Genomic DNA, 20011 nt, shown 5'->3' with positions numbered 1-20011 from the left:
TCCCGCCATCTCTCGTACTACCTTACAAGCATACCGACCGCCGCAGTAAAGCCACACGACGAAGCAGTAGAAAGGAGCTATGCGAGAAAACAACATACCAGGGGACGCGCGAGAGTCGCGCATCCCCACAATGTAAACGGCATGACTTCCGCCTTTGGTGCCTACGAGGCGCAAAACATAAGCCAAACGCAGTTGTTCTCAGCGAGCCGCAGTGCGCTTAGCCAGTGGACTCGTGGCGGCATCCCGTGGCGGCCATGCTATCTACGCCATGCAGCGGACTGCAGCTTGATGACAGCTATCAGCCAATAGCAGCCGTCTAAGGGAATGACGAAATAGTGTGTCCAATGACGAAATAATGCCTCTGGAAGAGAGCGAGGACAGGGCCTTTTGTTGAAAAGATAGCGCTTGAAAGCAAGGTGACTTCGCGATCCGCTTGAAAGCTCCATGCACCACGTACGACAGCAAAACCTGGCTGAGATGTTCAGAGCAGCATATGCTACCCGCGGACCATGTGATTTCATCAAGGCCGAGGGGTGGTTCAGGGTCCCTTTAAAAATGTAATCTAAAGAGCGAAATATGGCATCGTAGCCCCTTCGAAACGGCTCTCGTGGCCTGTTGCAATCACCTGCCATTTCGAAATTATGAGCGTATCCACCGCCATTGTCATATATTTTACTATCTGCGGGATGAGTGAATTCTGCATACGATAATGAAGTGTTCTAGCTGGCTGAAAGTGGTAACTACTGCAGCCTGCCGGCATTTTGCATAGGTCATGCTGTCACGGCTGCAGAACCACAAAGTTATGCTTCTTCATGTTACTTCGGCCAAAAAGGTTTGAAGCTCGAGAGGTAGAACACCAATGCAAGCCGTTATCAGTCATAGCCTAAACGAAGCATTGACAAACCATAACCACCAACTTTTGCAACTTTGCGTAGCAGCAGCGCGTCGTGCAGTGTTCACGCCGACTTGGGCCATGTGAATATCGATAGTAACGCTTTAGCAGCTGTTCGTTCAAACTGGTCCTAATAGTATACAGTCGAACCCGTTTACATCAAATTATTCTATATATCGAACAATTTCTGGACACAGTATAGTTACAATGAGAATACATAACAAAAATTACGCTTACATCTAACAAAAAAAGCCGCGACTCCCGATATATCGAACGTAAAGCGGCAGAAAGAGCCCCTGGAAGTTGGCTTTCCCTCGCGGTGGCAGGAAAACCCAGTGGGGCGGCTCCATCCAACCGCTCTCCCTACCGTGACTGCCTTGCCTCGGACCAGCCGTCGACACCCCTTTGCGAAAAATGATCCTGGCCCGCCCGCAGCGCTTGCTCAGACAGCCAATCAGAGGCTCTTCTGCGCTCGTCATGCAAGATGGCGGAAGTGCGAGTTGTCTCGCTGCTTTTCTGGTTCATTGTGTGTGCGCCTTGTGGGCCTTTTCCCGCAGTGTTGCCGTGATGAAGCGGCAGAATTCACCTTTCGTCATGAAGCTCGAAATCAAAAATCGGGTCGAATGCGGTAACAAGTAGGATGTCTCTGCAGCATGCAAGATTCTGAGGAGCACTCTCAGCGCGATCTTGAAGGGGGAGATTATGGCTAAAGCGGCCCAACTCGCGACCCGGTGCCCGTGGCACCCGACGCATACACACAGCCGTGTGCGAGCGGTTCATCCGAAATTGCTTCAGCTGTGCTGACTTTCCCGTGCGCGGTGATGACTAAATTCTGATGAATGCGACGAAGCCGTTGCCGATGTTGCCCAAATTCGGAGCGAGCTGTCAGAATTTCTGGAAGCTGTTGACGAATCAACAGTTGACGAGTTTGTGAGCGCAAATGATGGTGTCGCGACCACAGGAGAGCCCGAAAAGGAAGACTACATTGCCGACATCGTACCGAGCACAAGTGAAAGTTGGCACAATGAGGAAAGCAACGACGGTCCTTGGCCCACGTCCTCCTAAGTGATTGGTGTGCTCGCACTACAGTCACCGACCGATTTTCCGGACTCCAAAAATTCGGACATGCCCGATTATTCAGTCAGCTTCGCGGCACCGCCATTCTCCCCATAGACCATAATGTATAACAATGCCGAAAGTTTGGACACCTTGCAACCTCTCGTCTGATTTTTCGGACACTCCTTGAGCCAACTCAGTCGAGAGCACCATGCACAGACTCTGACCGGTGCATGGTTCGACTAGCTGAACGCCATTTTTGTTTTGAACGGAGCTTCCTTACTGCCCCACGAAGTGGCGCTACCAGAAATCCCCGCTCATCATCATCGTTTCTGCCTGGTTAGATAGAGTGGCTCTGTAGCAGTTCCGGTTTCAGCTTAGTAAGCCATGTCAAGACAATCCAGCAGCTGATTTGTTTCTTCGCGCACGACGCTGCGAGCAGGCTACGTTTTTTCGTTTGTGTGACTGGTGTCGGCACGGTGGCGTTTGCTTCGTGTGCTGTGTCGAGGGTTCGGTGATCCAACGCGGCATACAGAAACATCGCATCAAGTCTCTAATGGCGCCGACAGTGCCCGCGCAGGCTGCGCTGGGGAATTCCGGCAAGCGGGTGCCGGGAGGCCTAAGATTTGTCGCCTTCCGATGTGCTCCCTACTGACGCGGAAAATATTCTGCCGAGACCTGCGCAGTGGTTGCATTGCAACTCCGGACACCGTCTCATTTGACAGTTTCACAGGTGCTGACACTACTGCACTGACGCGCGCAGAACTCGACGACGGCGAGATCATTCGTCAGGTTTCTGCTGCACCGCCGGGACTCTTGAGTCGGAAGATGACGCACCATATGCTACGCTGCCGTCGCATGCGGGCGTATACAAGCAGTGACTGTGCTTTCAGCCGCCTATAGTGACCGTACGACCCTCTCCGAGATTCAGGCTTATCTGATTGCGCGTAAACGAACAGCGTGCAACGGCGCATTCACGATTTCTTCTAGCCTACTGCCGAGCCCGAATAAGTGCGTGGAAATAAAGGATTTATTTTTTTTTCTTAGTCTGCTTTTTCAGACACCTGTTTATTCGGACATTTCCGCAGTCCCCGTGAGGTCCGAATAAACGGTCGGCGACTGTAGTCGGTGCCTCTGCGCGAATGCGGAAGGTTGCGGCCTCAGCTGCTCCGACGCTTTAGACAATGTGAAAAAGTGTGTGCATCACAGGCAGCGAATTGCCCAAGCAGAAGAAAATTCAGGACGACTTCGTGCGAAACTAAGCTAGTTTCACCAATAAAGTGATTTAATAAATGGTATGTGCTTTTATGACATCAAATTATTTAGCAGGCTTATATCGAATTATGCTCTATATCGAACTGATAGGTGTTTTTTTGTGAGTTCGATATAGCCGGGTTCAACTGTACTATCGCACTTAGTATGAGCAACAAAGCGCGACGCTTCGGCACACACTTTAACGTGGTAGCTCACACTGAGCGTCGTATTACATAATGTAGTGCATGCGGTGCTGCACAAAGAACTGCGCAAAAATGAGTGCCACCGGCAATGCTTCCGGCATTGGTGCCACACGGAGAAATCTACACTAGGGTGTTGCCATCGTGGCTTTTGAGATTGGAGGCCACATCTGCTGTGCTGCTTTGCCATGAAGCATGCTGGAGACACACCGCGAAAGCCTGGTTACCGTAGAATAGCTGAATGTGACTTTCCTCATGACTTCTAAAATCAGCATGCAGCACTCGCTTATCTCAACAATCAAATCTTTGCTATTTTTTGGTCTCTAAAACCCGTGTCCCCCATCAAGACAGTCCACTATAGTAGTCAATGGCACCTTCATGGCACAAGCATGTGAATATGGCAGAATATATTTTATCTATACTGCTGAGTAGAACGAAGCATGCATTTGCAGGGGCATGTTATGCAGCAAACATACTACGTGTGTGTCAGAACACCGCAGCAAACTACGTGACACCTGTAGCAGAGCCCATGTGACCAACAAATTTCCTACGCACAACCTGTGCGTGCCCACCATACATCTACCCTTCACAATGGTCGTAGGAATTCAATGTGTGCACAGTGTTGTCAACATTATGCAAGGGTTCTAATAAGGGGGCAGCGGGAGCATCAAATAAATGTGTTAATGTATCACAGGTAGGGAAGATACAACAGGAGAAGATAGTATAGTGTCAGTGACAATAAATGCTCATTGTGCTTTGACCCACAATGCTCGCCAACCACAAAAACATAAATGCACAGAGAAATTTCCAGAGCATAAAAGAACTGAACATTTAGAGATCAGCACACTCACAGTATGTATAGAGTGCATGCACAGACTGACAGCCTATATTTTCTCCCGTGTTTGGTTCAGTTGCAAGCTCTTTTAAACTAGCAAATGACCTAGTATGTTTGCACAGTAAGTGGAACAAAAGGTTGCAATGCCGAAGGTTGGGCATGACGGTGCAGTAAACGCTTGTTAGTTTGAACCTCGTTTCAAAGACTGGAATCATTTAGACCCACCACCGTGTCCCAACAAATGTGCTATTGTAAGCCACAAAATGCTGGTTAACTAAGTTATTTGGCTGCGCTATAATGACTGCATTTACTCAATTTTGGCCACACTTATATTCCTGAAAAATTTACTGAAACATGATTTTTGCATTATATTGCAGTAAGCAACCAAAACTGCAATATGTGGTGTCTGAGGTCAACCCCTCCAATCCTAAATACCCCCTTCCTATCTCGAAGGCCATGATTTGCTGTGCTGCGGGTGCCAGAAGATCCCGCGAGTGCCAGGAATAATGAGACCACTGGACACCAACTCAAACTGGTGTTTGACGAGTGATGCTCAGTCCTACTGTGGCTCGGATGCTATGAAGTTTATTATTCCAAGTGATAGCCAATCCCGATTGTAAAACGAAAATCAGGGTGCACATTACAACCGAGGAAACTGCACTTTCCATTTCTGGCCAAGAAAAATGAGTGTACAATACGATGCATTAATGCAAAGATGCGTTAGTGTAAAGTAAATGCGGTAGTTGGGCTCACACTGCAGTGTACAATGTGTGAAGTGCCACAGATGTTAGTGGCAGAAGTGGCAACAGAAATCAAAGCACGGCATGTGAGTGTGTCATCATTGTAATCAAGCCAAAAGGAATGACAAAAATTTTCAGTGTGATTACTTTTTGTGTTTTGTGCAACATATGGCGTTGCATGCATGCAGGACTTGGCTGACAGAAGATGTGGCAAGCAGCTGCTTCACTTTGGTTGCGTTATGACAGTTGCCACAATTACTTCTGAGAATTAGAATAAAATAAGCAGTTGCGCAGGTCCCCCTAACAGCTCATTAATGCTGAGCTGAAGAAAATTTTATGGTTTCATTCAAGGTATGACAGAGGATAACTCATTTCACTAAATAAGGCTATGCTGATGCAGCATTGCTCCTTATTTTCTTGGCCCATTTGGCAATTAGACATTAAGATTATTCAGAAATTTGTTTCCACTGCCATAAAATCTGAATTAACGATGTTTTACTGCATTTCCCAAGTAAAGCAAGGCCTGGTAAAACTGCATGCAGTGTCACGGCACTTACCAGAGAGTAAAGGTCATCCAGGGCAATGACTTCATTACGGATTAAAACAGCAGCCAGGCGGTACAAGGACAATGGAGTTGGTTCTCCAGCTTCTCCCTGCAATGAGAACAAGGACAGGTATCAACGGCAGCTTAGCCTTTTGCTTAATTCAACAGCAGCTCAATCTTCCAAGCACTACTGAAATGTATCACAAGGGACTAGCTAACGCAACTTTCTCCCATCAGTGAGCCACAGTATGAATATATGAAAATGTAATGTAATGAAAATATGGCAATGTTCATTAATACCGTCAACTCCAATTACAATGGACCCTGATAAAACCACAAAAAACATCCATTTTATCTGAAGTCTGTAATATCTGAAATACCTCCCTTCCGAAACTTTCGTCACGGTGACTAACAAATTTATTGCAAAGAGTGTGACGAATGCCCAAAGTAAAAAGTCACAGTTTCGACCGAAAGGCAAAGCATCAATCGCAATAGCAAATTAAGCAAGATAAGCTCGACAACAGCAGTGAGCAAATTGACCTTTATGCTGTCTCTCGCTTCAACACGAACTAAATGTCAAAAGCACAGCACATATGAAGCTACCGGCACTGGGTGCACTTTGTCCACATCGCAAATTACCTTAAAGATGAGGCTCACACGGGCACGCACTTTGTTCAGATCGCATTAAAGATACGGCGGCCTTGCAGGCGAGCATTTCGTCCACATCACAGATAACTTTCATGATACGGTGGCAACGCCATAAGCGGCAGCTGCCGGAGTAGAAACACCCCCAGTGCCTCGCATGCCAAAGAAGGTGGCGGATTTCCATCCACCTTCCTCCCTCGTGCACGCGATATTGAGCTGCGATTGTCAGCTGACCCTCACAAGTCAGTTGGCAGCCCATGTCGACACGGCAAAAGTATGTTTTATACACCCAATTTTGAAAAAAAATTACTGCTAATTTCATCCGCTGTAGCCGATAGTCCGTAGTAGCGCGGTCCGTTAAAAGCAAACTGTTGCATTAATGAAATAGGTAGAACAAGCTATGGTTGAAATATGGTCCATAATATACGAGTCTTGTACGCAGGTCCATTGTAACGAGCATAGACTGTATGTGTATATACTGATCCTTCTGCATTTGTTGTAAGGCACCAACTTCTTAATGTTCATGAAATGCAATTTTTTGAACAAGGAACTAATCACTATAGAGCAGCAGGGTACTAAATCGTGGTACAGTTAAACCTCGATATATCGAACTTCAATCAGTAAAATCTCATTAATTTGAACACGCTTAATTCAAACATCCTGTTTGTGAAAACGTCCAGGAATTCTAACGCGCAAGCATCTGCGATGGATAATTCAAACATACCGCACTCTGACGATACTCTCAGCAGCGCGCCAAATCACGTGGTGGCATCTCCTACTAGCATTGCTCTGACCTCGCCATAGAAGAAAGGCGTAGGAGAAACCTTTCACTGCTGCGCGCAGAAAAAAAAAAGAAATGTGCCAGAAATTTCACCCTCTCAAATGCCAAGGTCGCTGCTTCTGCGTTGCAGAATAATGCCCCAGCAACACTAGCGCCAAACCATGCGCTGCGGGAAGGATCACTCCTGGGCAGAGTTTTTGTGGCTTGCTGCAGCGGCAAGCAAGCCACGAGCGGAAGAGACCAATAATAGGTAGTTACCTGTACAGTGACGTGTGCACAGGAAACTGGTATCATGTGGACCCGTCCAACCACTCTATTTGTACTCACATCTGGTTCAGCCGGATCGCTTGTTTTGCTTGGCTTCATTGGTCTCATTCGCACTTGACTTTTTTTACAATGATGCATCTAAACTGATACGCTCCAATGGAAAGGTTGTTGGACACAATGCGCCATATCCGATTCTTTACGACAAGACAGACCCTGAATACATGGATGCGAAGGCAACACCCAGTACCTCATTCTCCTCGTCTTTCACACGCGGCGTCGCCGCAACCAAAGGGAGCGCACCAACATAATTATGATCAGCGGCAACGACTTCGTCATCTTGATTGGTCGCCTCCTGAGTGACACTGTCGCCTCGGGGCACGCACGCATATTATGGCAACGTCACCAATCATGTGGAAACCGAATTTGTTGTTTGCTACTAAGTGGCACGAGGAGCTTGGGTGTGATCCCAAGAGCCGTGTGCCATGTGTAGAGCCTCTGCGTGCTGCGTGCACGGGTGTGATGGGTGCTCTGAGAAAAAGAGCGTCGAGCGTGATCCTGTGGCGCCTGTGTTACTGCTTTTATCGAGCGTCCGTGAGAGACAATGATGACCTCGAAATCAACAAGACGCGTTTGAGATGGGAGACAAAAAATTCAGGAGGCAATTAAGGCTCTCCAAAGAGACAGTGCACCGAGTGTCCGAAGAGCTTGAGACTGTTTTGGGGCTGCAATGCGCTAGTGGCATTGACACTGTGGCCAAAATGCTGTGCACATTGAAATTTTTTGCAACTAGGAGTTTCCAACAGTGCATGGCCAATAAGCAAACCTTCGCCCTGTCCCAGCCGTCAGTCAGCCGCATAATTTTGTTGTTTTGTTGAAGCCATAACAACCATCGGCAAAGAAAAGGGGTAGGTGAAAGTCTCGAAGACATATGAAAAGGTGGTGGACAAGCAACGGTTCCTTGAAAGCGGCAAGCCAGTGTACGACGTCCCACGTAGCAGCATAAATCAGTCAACCGCAGCAAACAAAATACACTAAATCACTCACTGCCAAGAAACATTAACCTCATTAAAAACATGAAGAAATGTTCATAATTTGTTATATTTTCTTTTGCATTGTGACGTTCACGCCTAGAAAAAAAGAAAGCTGTGCACCCATTGGCCTCTATCATTCCTCTTGTTTTCATTACATCAGTGGACCACCCAAACGTGACACTACCACAAAACTGAATTCTTCGAAAACCGGAGCATTACAGAATACAGGCCTTGGCCTCGGCAACTCCACTGCTTCTGTGGCAGTAGGTCGCAGAGGTAATTATTGCCATCCAGCAAGCTGGCGGGGAAGCAAGTACACTTCCCTACCGCCCTTCCTCCCAATTAGGCTCTACTCGCCCTCCCTTTAAACCACCTCGTAACTCCCTCATTTTCGACGGCCTCCGTGCCCACTCGCCTTCGCGCACGGTTGGCCCACTCCTTGAAGTTTTGTTTTCAGGGTGTCTACCAAGTTGACACTTCCAAAATTCCGAGTTTTATAGGTTTTCCCCGAGTGCCTTTGCAAAATTCCCTGAGTGATGAACTATGGCTTATGTCAAGACGGGCTGAAACCATATCGCGCGATGCCGTCACTCTCTAGTAAGCACATGAAAAAATTTAAAAAAAATAAAGACTTAAATCAATGCGAATACTAAAGAGTAGTGTTTATGTTATTCAAAAAGACAATAAACAGAAGGGGGGGGGTAGTAAAATGACAAGCAAATAATATGTCTTCAAAAAAAATTGCAAATGGAGTAGGACATTCTCAAATACGAATAAAAAGGAGATGCACACAGAAGCAAATATTTTCAAATATGAACCATTTCTATCAACTGATAGCAAGCTCAGTGGTATGAGGCCCAAACTTTGTCACAATTGAGATTCTCTCTCAACAGCTCGTAAGTCAACCTCAACTGTCCTGACATATATGTCAGGACAGCCCATGCACGACACCTCAGTGTTGTGTTTCACTGCTTTAAAGAGTTTATTTTGATTCGGATGAGGGACAACTGCATCTCGGCATCAGCCAACACTGTTTTTTTGAGCTCAAGCTCCTTCAAAACAGTGGCAGCATGTTTCCTTTCTTGTTGATCCCTCCATGCGTAGGTCGTTTCTGTTCTTGTGCTCCTTCCGCCACTCGTTTGCCCCACGGGCCATTTGAAGCATCTTCTTGGTCAGTTGCACAGTCTACGTCCCATTTTTCAAATTCCCTAGGGGCCGCGAAAATGTTAGAAAAATCGGCCAGTTGGAAAAAAATAAATGCATGTCATTTACTGCCCTTAGGGGCTCAAACCACCACAGGCACATTCGTAAATGCTCTGAAGGCCTGTCGGTACACGTATTAGGCATGTCGGTGCTCGTACTGTGACAGGCAATACCGGATGCACGCGTGTTTAATTAAGGAATACATACTGTGTCCCGTGGCAATAGCTTCTTCCCACGCTTGTTATGCTTCATTGCAATACTTTTGTGCGTGCTTCACCAAGTAACATTTCTGTAAAAAGGCGAAGCTCTGACTTTTGGTAACCGGCATTATGCTATGCACCGTGCTTTCCAAGCTTCTAAGCCAATCACGAGGACCACAAAGGCGGAGTCCGTGCCATTGCTGACAGCAGTGAATTCTTCCAATAAAAAACGCGGCACTCAACGGCAAGAAGCTTCATAGCGAACGTCGAGGCAGCTAGGCCTAGCGCTGCCACAGTGGTGGGTATGGCTGCCAGCGGATCTGTGTGCTGGACCGGTTCGAGCCGGCGAGGTAATCAAAATGGCAGCTTTGATTAATGCCATTTCGAACCTGCGGTCATGGCAAAACGTCCAGAAAATTCGACGGCGAAGAGTTCTTGCGTCTGAAATTTCAGACGTTCTGATGCATTGACTCTATGGGGTCAATGCATATGGTGGTGCATATGCGTATATGGCGGTGCCACAAAGCCGTCCAAATTATCGGGAATCCGGAAAGTCAGTCACTGACTGTACACTGGCAACTCCAGCCGATGACAGGGCATCAACGACAATTCATTATGATTCCTGTCTCTTACTCCAGCCAGCATTACTGTGACTTTCGGCCCTTTCAATAAAATTACAGCTAATTTTCTCTGATAGAGGCACAAATTCCCCGAGTTTTCCCTGAGTTTTTCCAGACTACTCAAAATCCTCGAGAATTTCCAGTTTTCCTGTTAGTAGACACCATAGAGTTTCTCACTACATTACCTAGAGGGAAATCTGGCGCTGCTGCGCTGGAGTATGCATGGGAATGCCGGTATATTGCGACTTCGCATTGGCATCATTCTCGAAGAGACAGGACACCATAAAGACGCGCTTGGCAAGTACCGTTCCATGTCACAATGATTCATTTTCTTCTAAAACAGCATGTGAAAAGTTGTTTTAGCTTTATTATTACGCGAAAACATGTTTTGTTTAACTATGAGAACTTGTTATTGCGTGTACGACTAAATGTTACGTAAAAAGTATCGGCGAGCCGCTAAAGTTGGAGAACAGACGACAAGGTTCGCGCTCGCTCTGAAACAGTTGGTCGTCTGCTCTTGCTTTTCTTCGCTTGGTCATGCATTGTAGGTGAGCAAAGATGTGATATGTGTGAATGGAAACATTTTATGAAGATTTTACTTTGAGAACGCGTTATTTGTGTAGCCATATCCACGTTTTAGACGAAACCTCTTACAACACCAGCCAACACGAGCCTTGCAGGCACATATACCACCATTCCCATGACGGCACGGTGCCCCCTTAAGAAACTCCTATAGACGGTGGCACCAGATTTCATTCTAGGTGTTATAGTGAGAAACTCTATGGTAGGCACCCTGGTTTTCTGCCATTATCAGGAAGGGAGCATTGGCCAGCATGGGCAGTTTCGTGGTCGTCGGTCGTAGTGCGCTTGCGCGCCACAATATTTCACAACTTGCACCGTTCGTGCAACATGCTATAGTGCACGAATACTTCAAGAAGTCCTCCATTTAATTAGAACTTCCTTTAGTTCGAATAAATTTTCAGTCCCCTTCGAGTTCGAATTATCGAGATTCGACTGAATAACGAAATTCCTGATATAACAAAGTGTTTGAACCTTTCATAACCACTTATCCATAGAACACCATGTATTTAGAACCTCAAAATAATGAAGTGTATTTGCATGCGATTTCAATATAACGGAATTTCGCCTTCGCCGCAAAGGAAAGCCGAGAGAATAAACGGAAACTTCCACAGACACCGATGGTTAAATGATTGAATTACAAGTGCCTGCTTGCAAATGCACCTATCAAATGATGCGCAGTGTGACAAGAGCGACTGCAGCAGTGAAGCCGCATCATGTTCTGTAAAGTCCAAGTGCGATAAGATCCTATAAGCTGTGAAAGTGAGCAAGGGTGAGATAAGAAAGATGGTGGCTTCACCAGCGCCACCTACCTGCACGAGCAAAGGGAAAGAGGGGGAGGGAGTCCGCTCGCGGTAACGCAATCAAGCGGATGCAAGGGGCGAAGGGTAAGTTGGTACGATTTCTGGCGTCTCGCGTCTCTGTGCATGGCTGTAAGCGCAGGTGAGCGCACACGGAGGAGCCGTACACCCTGCTTGAGAGGTAATCTGTCGCCTGTGCAAAGAGTGGGCATGCCGAGACAGCATGGCATCATGTTAGCTGTCTTCCCGCACATTTAGTATTGGAGGTTGCGTAATCTCAAGTTTCGGTGACTCTATGGAGCAAGAGGCAGGCAAAAGATTCGCTCCCCACTGCTGGCGCTTTTCATGATAGCGTCCTCCCAGTGTGGGTGACGCTATCAGCCGCAGGGGCAGAGTGCACGTGAAAGCATGGCTGGCTTTGATCGCTTAATTCGTACTGCTGATGTGAAGATATTTTCGACGTGGCATGAAACCGCATCGTTCGTTGCAGACTCCTAATTTCATCGAAATAAATTTTCACCTTCAAATTCGCTTTCTTCGATTGCTCGATAATTTGGAAAGCTTTGCAGCCCCTTTAAGTGTAAGAAAAATCTATTGGTGAGTGCACTTATTTGCATAAAAGGTTGAATTTCAATACGATGAAATTTCGATATAACGATGCAAATTGCCAGTTTTACCTACTTTGTTACATCGAGGTTTAACTGTACTCCAGTGGCAGTTGGCCACAGCTTTTAACAGCAGGAATGTTCAATTGAGGAGTAGACTAATTTCAAGGAGTGTGCGAATAGTGATTTTTCAGGCCGAATCGAATACGAATTGAATAGTGCCAGAAGCTAATCGAATCTAATCAAATTCTGAACATTTTTGGAATAGTTTTCTAAAAATAAGCCCTTCACACAATTAATATAAAACGATGTTCACCTCCAAGTACAGTGAAACCTCATTGAATTGAGTTGGCCAGAGCTCGGAAAAAGTATGTACTAAACAGTAGTACTGCTTAACCGAAATAACATGAGCCCCCTCTTCTCGGCAAACATTCACATGGCGGATTCCTCGTTGGCATTGCATATTCTACGTGCACGGGCGCGGTAGTGTTGCAGATGTCGCGGGGTGCCTTTTTCATTGTGGGCTGCTGTTCTCGTCTCTACGATTGCATTAATGAGGTTGATGTAACATGCAGCTTCTGCCACTGTCGGGCCTAAATCGCCCATCCTGTCATTTGCCGTGTCGTCATCACTGTCACTAGGCGACACTTCGGCAACAACAGAGGCAACGATGGTGAAAAGTTGAACCTCATGGCCGACATCTCTCATGGTCACAGCAGTGCTGCTGAGGAACTGTTTCACATTCCAAATGCCACACACCGTTGTCAACAGTAGATCCCTGTCACGTGCCAGCGCCGACTTCTTCGTATCCCGTTCAATAGCACGAACTATGTCTAATTTTTCTTCTATGCTGAGCACCCGGTGTCTTTTTTATCCAAGCTTCGGCACTACGCAAGCCCTTGTTTGCACGACGCCACAATGCTATCTGGCAAGGCGCCGAAATGATTATGTGGCTTCATGCGCTAACGCACAAGCCGTTTGGAGGCCGTTGTTCTGATCCATGGTTCCAATCTCTGAGGCTTGTTCTGCCGGGCGACCCGATGGAGATGGTGTACCGCCGTGTTTGCATGACGAAAAGTGGAAACACTACGTGTTAACCGATACGTACACAATAAGCTGGTACGGTTTATGCGGATACAAAACGCATTATGTTCAATGGCTGCTGAGTTGGGGATTTGACTTTACTACTTTTAAAACGAAACTACTGTTTAAGCAGGTACGGTTTAACTAGGTTTTACTGTACATGCGCGATAAGCTGGTAATGTTTATGCGGATACAAAATGCATTATGTTCATGGGGCCCCTGAGTTGGGGATTTGACTTTACTACTTTTAAAACGAAACTACTGTTTAAGCAGGTACGGTTTAACTAGGTTTTACTGTACAGTCGCGGACAGAATAAAATGGACCACGGGATCTCCGAAAACGTTCAATTCCCGAGCAGCCTGTAGCAGTAACCAGTAAAACTGCCCACGGCAACGTTGTTAGCATATTCTAGTCGAGGTCCAAAATGCAAATACCAGATTGCGTTGTGAGGTTGCGGAGATATTCAGCTTTTTCTTAGATTTCATGGTCCATAATATTCTGTCCGCGAATGTACATGCGCAATAAGCTGGTACGGTTTATGCGGATACAAAATGCATTATGTTCAATGCCTGCTGAGTCGGGGACTTGACTTTACTATATTTAATATGAAACTACTGTTTAAACGGGTACAGTTTAATGAGGTTTTATTGTATCCTTAACTTTAGCAAGTTTCTGTCATTACATGGTACATTATGAACGTCTATGCTATGCCCGCAGGTCTGAAAATTTACTGTACTTTTGCTCCCATCTTATTTTAATTGCGGGCAGTTGACATATTGAAATATTCAAGATATTTAAAAAATATTCGCACTTACAAATAGTGACCATTCGATTGTTATTTTAACATTTCAAATATTCGCACACCCCTACTTACTTCCATACACAGTCTTACTGTAGAAAGAAAGGGAAAAAGCAACCTTGCCTGGTAAAAGGTGAACTTGAAGCCAAGAACTTGGCTTATGGTGGCTGGATTGCACAAGAACTTAGTAAGCAGAGGGACGAAGAAGTCCTCAAGATGAATGCGACACTCAAAAGCCTCCAAGACAATATCCAGAACTCTGTTAGGATCCAGGTTGAAACAGCCTGCATAAAGCCACAGTAACAGCAGGTGAGTATGCCATGGATACGGCCAACATGCCTATGGGCCCAGAGAGAGAGAGAGAGAGAGAGAGAGAAACTTTAATTGTATGCTGGAAACGGTAGTCTGGCTGGTCACCTGGCACAGATGATCACATTAGCCTCAAATAGATACTGCAGTTAGCCTTGGGGGCACATATGTGCTTATCTGTGCTGTGTGAGGGCAGTGGGTTATGAATGTGCCATATCACTGCTGCAGACATCTATGCAGCATGCTAAGTACACTGCCATGTAAGCCTATCCAGCTTTCACTGAAGTCTTGTCCTCTCTTTAAACTTTTATGGGTACCTGCAATACCTGGGCATGAATGGCCAACGCCCCATGAACCCTTTTTGTATTTTGCAAACTATTTGTACAAGTGAAGTTATTCTAAAGAACTGAGAGTTGCCACCATATTTGAAGGTTTCCCATTCCGCATGCCATTCCTAGCACATCACAAGCCAAGGCAATGCTTCCCCCCAGTTACATGGAATACCAACTAGCTTGATCTCGCACATTGTTACCCCAATTACGTCTTCATAATGCATTTCTTTCTCATGCACTTCAATTGGATATCCACATTAATTTGTTTTTATTACACTGTGCAAAGAAGATAGGAGCAAATATGGGGGAGGCATTTGGAAACATAAAGCAGGAGTCAGCAGGAAACAAATTAGTGGATATTTCAAGCACTCACCTATGAGAGACCTCATGACCTCGATCATGTAGTCTGGACTGATTTTGCTGGTGATCTCTTGACTTAGCTCTGTGGCTAGCTTTGCGTAGCCCTCACTTTCCTCTCGAAACAAGTTGTACTTGTTTTGCTTGTAACTGCACAGCAAAGCAACCAATTCATTTAGTCAGTCAAGTTCAGCTGCGTAAGTCATGCACACAAATTCATTAAATAATATTTCCATAATCCTAGAAAGAGCTCAACATATAAATATCAACAAGAACTTGCTCTTGATACTTAACCAAACATGCGACACAAGCGATGGAACAGGGCTAAGACTTACAGTATGGTCAATTGCAACTTTGATAACACAAAAGAAATGGTACACAGATGGAAGGATGAGCACTCTCTCTTCTGTGTGTTGCATTTCCTATGCACTGCAAGTTGCAAGCAGTGTATGCCAGCCTATCCACTTAACAGCTTTTACACACACACATGTACAGTACCAGAAGCAATTACTGAATGAACAGTTGCAGTAAAATGGAGCACAGTCTTACAACAGCCGTGTCTTGATCTTGACAAACTTGGTGGCCGTTGTTCGGCTGTTCCTGACAATCCCAGCATCCCCCAAGGACTCGATCTCTATTCTTTCTTTCAGCAAGGCATCAGGAACAACCTGTACAAAACAAAAGGAAAACAAAAGAAGCTCAAATGAACTGTGAATGTGCATCTTAAGTACTGCATATTTTAGTTCTCTGAAGGAAAGCTCCCTTCAGGTCCTAAAGAAGGTACAACACAAAAATATGCATGACTCCCTGCCAGTCCTACCAAACGGTCTTGCTGAGGAACAGCCAATAACAAAAATTGAACAAGGAATGAAAGGAAACACTCAACACAAGTGCCATGCTTTAGTTGTCCCCCCTTCAATTCACACTTTGTTTTTACTAATTTCGTACTTGGGCAAGCAAATTGACGTACAATTATATAACGATGTCAGTGGCAAACGAAAGTGACTTTGTTGTAAGTGGAATGTCATGAAAAGCAGAGAAGCTATAAGAGAGCCATGTAACATTCAATTTAGACTCCAGCAGCACAGGAGCTCATTACATGTAACAGCTAAATAAAAGCCCCACTTGATGGCAACATGACATAGCAGCAAAATTCTGCCGATGTCCGTAAAGAGCTGCGTTGTCTGTCGCTGATCCTCACATAACACAGCTGGACCTAAGGAGCTACTGTCATGTGGTGAGGTGAACTTCGCAGCGCTCCTCTGAGAAGGTTGGCCCATAGAAATGCAATGAGTCATCAAGTATGCTGCATGGAGCAGTTAGAGCAGTCCTGCGCGATTTCCCACATCTCACTTCGTACTAAGCTGAGTCCTGCCACTGAACTGAATAACCCATTCTAAAATGCATGCACTGAAGTCACGACTACAAAAAATTCGAATGAAGCAATGTTACTGTAAGGGCAGTTTACTGCACCATCCATGCAGTAAATTAAAGTACATGCGCTGCAGCTCTGAAAGTCATTTTGGGTTTAAAAGCTGCAAAGCATGTGCTAGTAATGCCAGAATATTCCTTAACAACATAGCAGCATAGCATAAGTATTGGATCACCTCTTAAGAAATTCTTTTGTCGGATTGCACAAGTGTGTTAAGTGGGCACAGCAGCTGCCAACACTGATTTCAGCATGGTGGCAGCTTTCACGCTATGCATAGGCTTTCAAAAGTACTAGTGCTTTCTTTTACCACAAATGCAGACATTTAATGTATGCAGAATTATTACAAAAGAATGTCACTCGAATTTTACATTTCATAGAAACACTTCTGCCTAGCATACACTTGATAGTAGATGGCTCTAACACAATCTGAACTGCTTGAGTTGCTATACAATGAAATTTTAGCAGAACTGGTGTCCAAAAAACATATTGTCACGACCTTGCTGCACAATGGAATCTCTACCTGTTAAATATGAGCTAATGCTTAACAACAGTTCAATGGTACAATATTAAAGAAAGATAATCAGTGTTCTCCACCTCATAAAACAATGTCAAACAGAAAAGTTGGCGAGATAATAATTAAAAAAACAAATTCAATTGCTGCTCTTTGCCAAACAGACTCAAAACAGGTAACACCTTGGGCATTCTTTACCAGCAATTCTTGCTTGTCTTTGCTGGGAAGGTTAACCAGAGTGCTATTTTTCAGCTCAGAACTGGGTCAACCTAACCTTCAAGACAAGAAAGAGTACTGTCTTGTCTATCTGGGCTCTTATCCATTACTGAGCTGAAAAATAAAGCTATGTCAAACCAACTTAGCTTAACATAAAAGAAACGAACTTGTTAAAGTGGTATTGGTGGGTTATTTGGTGGGTTTTCTTAGATATGTATGCATGACTGCTCAACTTCACCTCAAGATCGTCATATGTGCTCTAAGTGAAGGCTGCCAGCATAGACACACAACGGCAACAGTGAACTACTCACCTTGGCGCAGCCAGCCAGAAGCCAGTGGAAGCGATCCCTCTGGTCCCGGTTCTCTCCTGACAGCGTCTCGAAGTCTAAAGAGGTGGTAAGGAGGCGTCTAGATAGGCCACCGACAATGCCTTATGGAGAAAGGAGGCAAGCAGCCAGGCACGTACCCAGTAGGAAGACCAGATCCACCAGCATGGAGGAGATCTCTGGATGCAACGCCTAAGCAAACAAAGTGCCCCAGCGCAGAGCAGGCGTGGGGCAAATCCGCACGGCTCGAAAGCCGCCCACCACACAACACCACTTACGGTAACCTCGGCTAGGGCCGCCAGGGCCTGGTCCACCTTGAGACGATCCTCCACCACGTGCCAGCATAGGTCATGTAACAGCAACTGCAGGTCTACAAAAGCAGGTTTGCACCATTGCAGCCTTGTCATCAAAGGCCTACTGAATGCAGTAATTTTGAGATGGCAGAATTCAAATTCATTAATGCTTATCAATTCAAATTCTTAAATGCTTATCAAAACATTTAGGTGTTCTGCTAGAACACCAAAACCCTCCTTTCATTTCAGGACAGCAAAAATAGATAAAGCCAAATGTACCAATATTCATGGTCCTACCACGTACAAATCATATCGTTTTCTAAATTTTTTTTAAAATTCCAGTGGCACAATACAACAGCATCATGCAACTGTGACTTAGGAAAGCATAAAGACACAAGCTTACTCTAAAATTAACTTGTAATTAGTTACAGAAGATAGCTTATCGTAACACCTCAAGCACACCCTTGAATCTTTCATTCCTTTTGCATAATGCACACACGCCCCACTCAACTGTGAGCAAGAAGCACTAATCGGACTGTCCTGTGTTCTCTGACCTAATTTTCAAAACATTGCATGCCACCATTTTCTCCACCCAAGCATTGTGCATTGCCTGCATGATGTCTTTGTTTTGAGTGGCAGCAGATATCATGAGCCCCATTGCTGAGAAGGTAGTAGAGGTTCTGTGCAAGAGGTTGTAGGCTCACTCTGCACCAGCACAGAACTGACAGCAAAATGGTGTGATATGCTTCACATAGCCTAGAGTGCAGGGTGATTAATAAAATTGCTAGAGAGAACTTTGATGCTGAGGTGGTTTAGCTGGGAATGATGGGTAGTAAGTGTATTAGTCTAATTTTTTGCTTGTAGCTTCAGATGTTCTTGTTGCATTATTTATTACACTTTAATTTCCATGCAATCATATCCTTCTAAATACATGAAGGCAATAACATTCTGCGAGCATACTTCATTGCAATTTCTTACACTTGAAATCCAATACTTTGCTGCAAATTATCAATATGCAAAGCCACCAAGGCATATTATTGAAGTTTTGGAAAATCCATGCACTCCTATCATTCCTATGCTGGCTGAACCAACATGCTTGCAGCTCTCGTACACAGTCATGTGATTATACAGAGAAAAATTCTGTGCCAAGTTGGAGCATCTGCGAACATTGTGAAAGAGAACCCAATTGAACTTCAAATAGCACTGAAAGATGATATACAGTGCAATCTCAACAAAGCTACGAGGTAAGTCGCAGAAAATTTTATAACTAATCAAGGCTCCCATGATTAAAATCTTACAATGCTGCATTTTACTCTGGAAACTTTTGCTCAAAGCGACAGTTCTCTTACCAAAAGCAAAACATAGGTTATGACATAAAAGAAGCATACACATTAATGTGGACAATCTGGTGAGTTCTTTCTTTTTATTTGGGAGGATTTGCTGCAAGGCATAAAGGATAAAATAAAGTTAAATAAAACCTTCCTAATTTGCATCATGCAAGAATTGGAGCAGTGTCTTTGCAAGCTTATTGTCCTTTATCCAATGGTCATACTCTTCAGGTACGGTTCAGTCTAGCCTTTCTCAAATTTTCCATTCTGATCGCTCATGTTTCAGGACACATCCAAAGCAGATGTCGAGGATCTGACATTCATTAGCATGGGCCTGAATTTTGGTAATAATTACCATGTCAGTGACCAGTATTTTCAACCTTGTGACAACATGAACAGATCATTATAGGCTAAAAATACCATGGAAAAATCATTTGGGGTATGTTGAGCAGAACCCCCAGAAGTTTAAGTTTTCAGTTTTCCATTACTGCACAAAAAGCAGTTCGAATTTAAAATAACAATGCGGCTGCTACTAAAGCAGAACAAGACCAGGAACTTCTAGTTCCTCTTTGACAGCGTTAATCGACAGAATAACAAAATGCTCCTTGTTTTTCTACCACAACAGCCAATGGGAAGAGCAGAATATTTAAGCATCAAAACAAGAACACATTGCTATTAGTTTCAATACTACGGCGGCAGAGCACGGTAAATGAGAGCCTGCTTCGTGGCAGTAAAAACACATGCACGCAAGTAAGACAAATCAATAATGCGA

General features: G+C 44.9%; 1 protein-coding gene across 3 annotated transcripts in view; it reads right to left on the bottom strand.

Moving 5' to 3' along the window:
- Positions 1 to 20011, bottom strand: part of tho2 (THO complex subunit 2-like protein) — a 111329-nt gene that overhangs the window by 90407 nt on the left and 911 nt on the right. For all 3 annotated transcript variants that reach the window (XM_070535213.1, XM_070535215.1, XM_070535214.1), the window contains exons 3-9: positions 17897 to 17988; positions 17759 to 17810; positions 17604 to 17677; positions 15683 to 15801; positions 15150 to 15283; positions 14259 to 14419; positions 5535 to 5630 (exon numbers count right to left, since the gene is read on the bottom strand). In XM_070535213.1, the coding sequence (XP_070391314.1) occupies positions 5535 to 5630; positions 14259 to 14419; positions 15150 to 15283; positions 15683 to 15801; positions 17604 to 17677; positions 17759 to 17810; positions 17897 to 17988 (728 nt within the window). The remainder of the gene's footprint in view (positions 1 to 5534; positions 5631 to 14258; positions 14420 to 15149; positions 15284 to 15682; positions 15802 to 17603; positions 17678 to 17758; positions 17811 to 17896; positions 17989 to 20011) is intronic.

The sequence above is a fragment of the Dermacentor albipictus genome, chromosome 3 (genome assembly GCF_038994185.2).
Source record: "Dermacentor albipictus isolate Rhodes 1998 colony chromosome 3, USDA_Dalb.pri_finalv2, whole genome shotgun sequence".
NCBI classification, from domain to species: domain Eukaryota; kingdom Metazoa; phylum Arthropoda; class Arachnida; order Ixodida; family Ixodidae; genus Dermacentor; species Dermacentor albipictus.
Note: the sequence above shows the minus strand (reverse complement) of the source record. Positions and strands in the feature narration are given on the sequence as shown.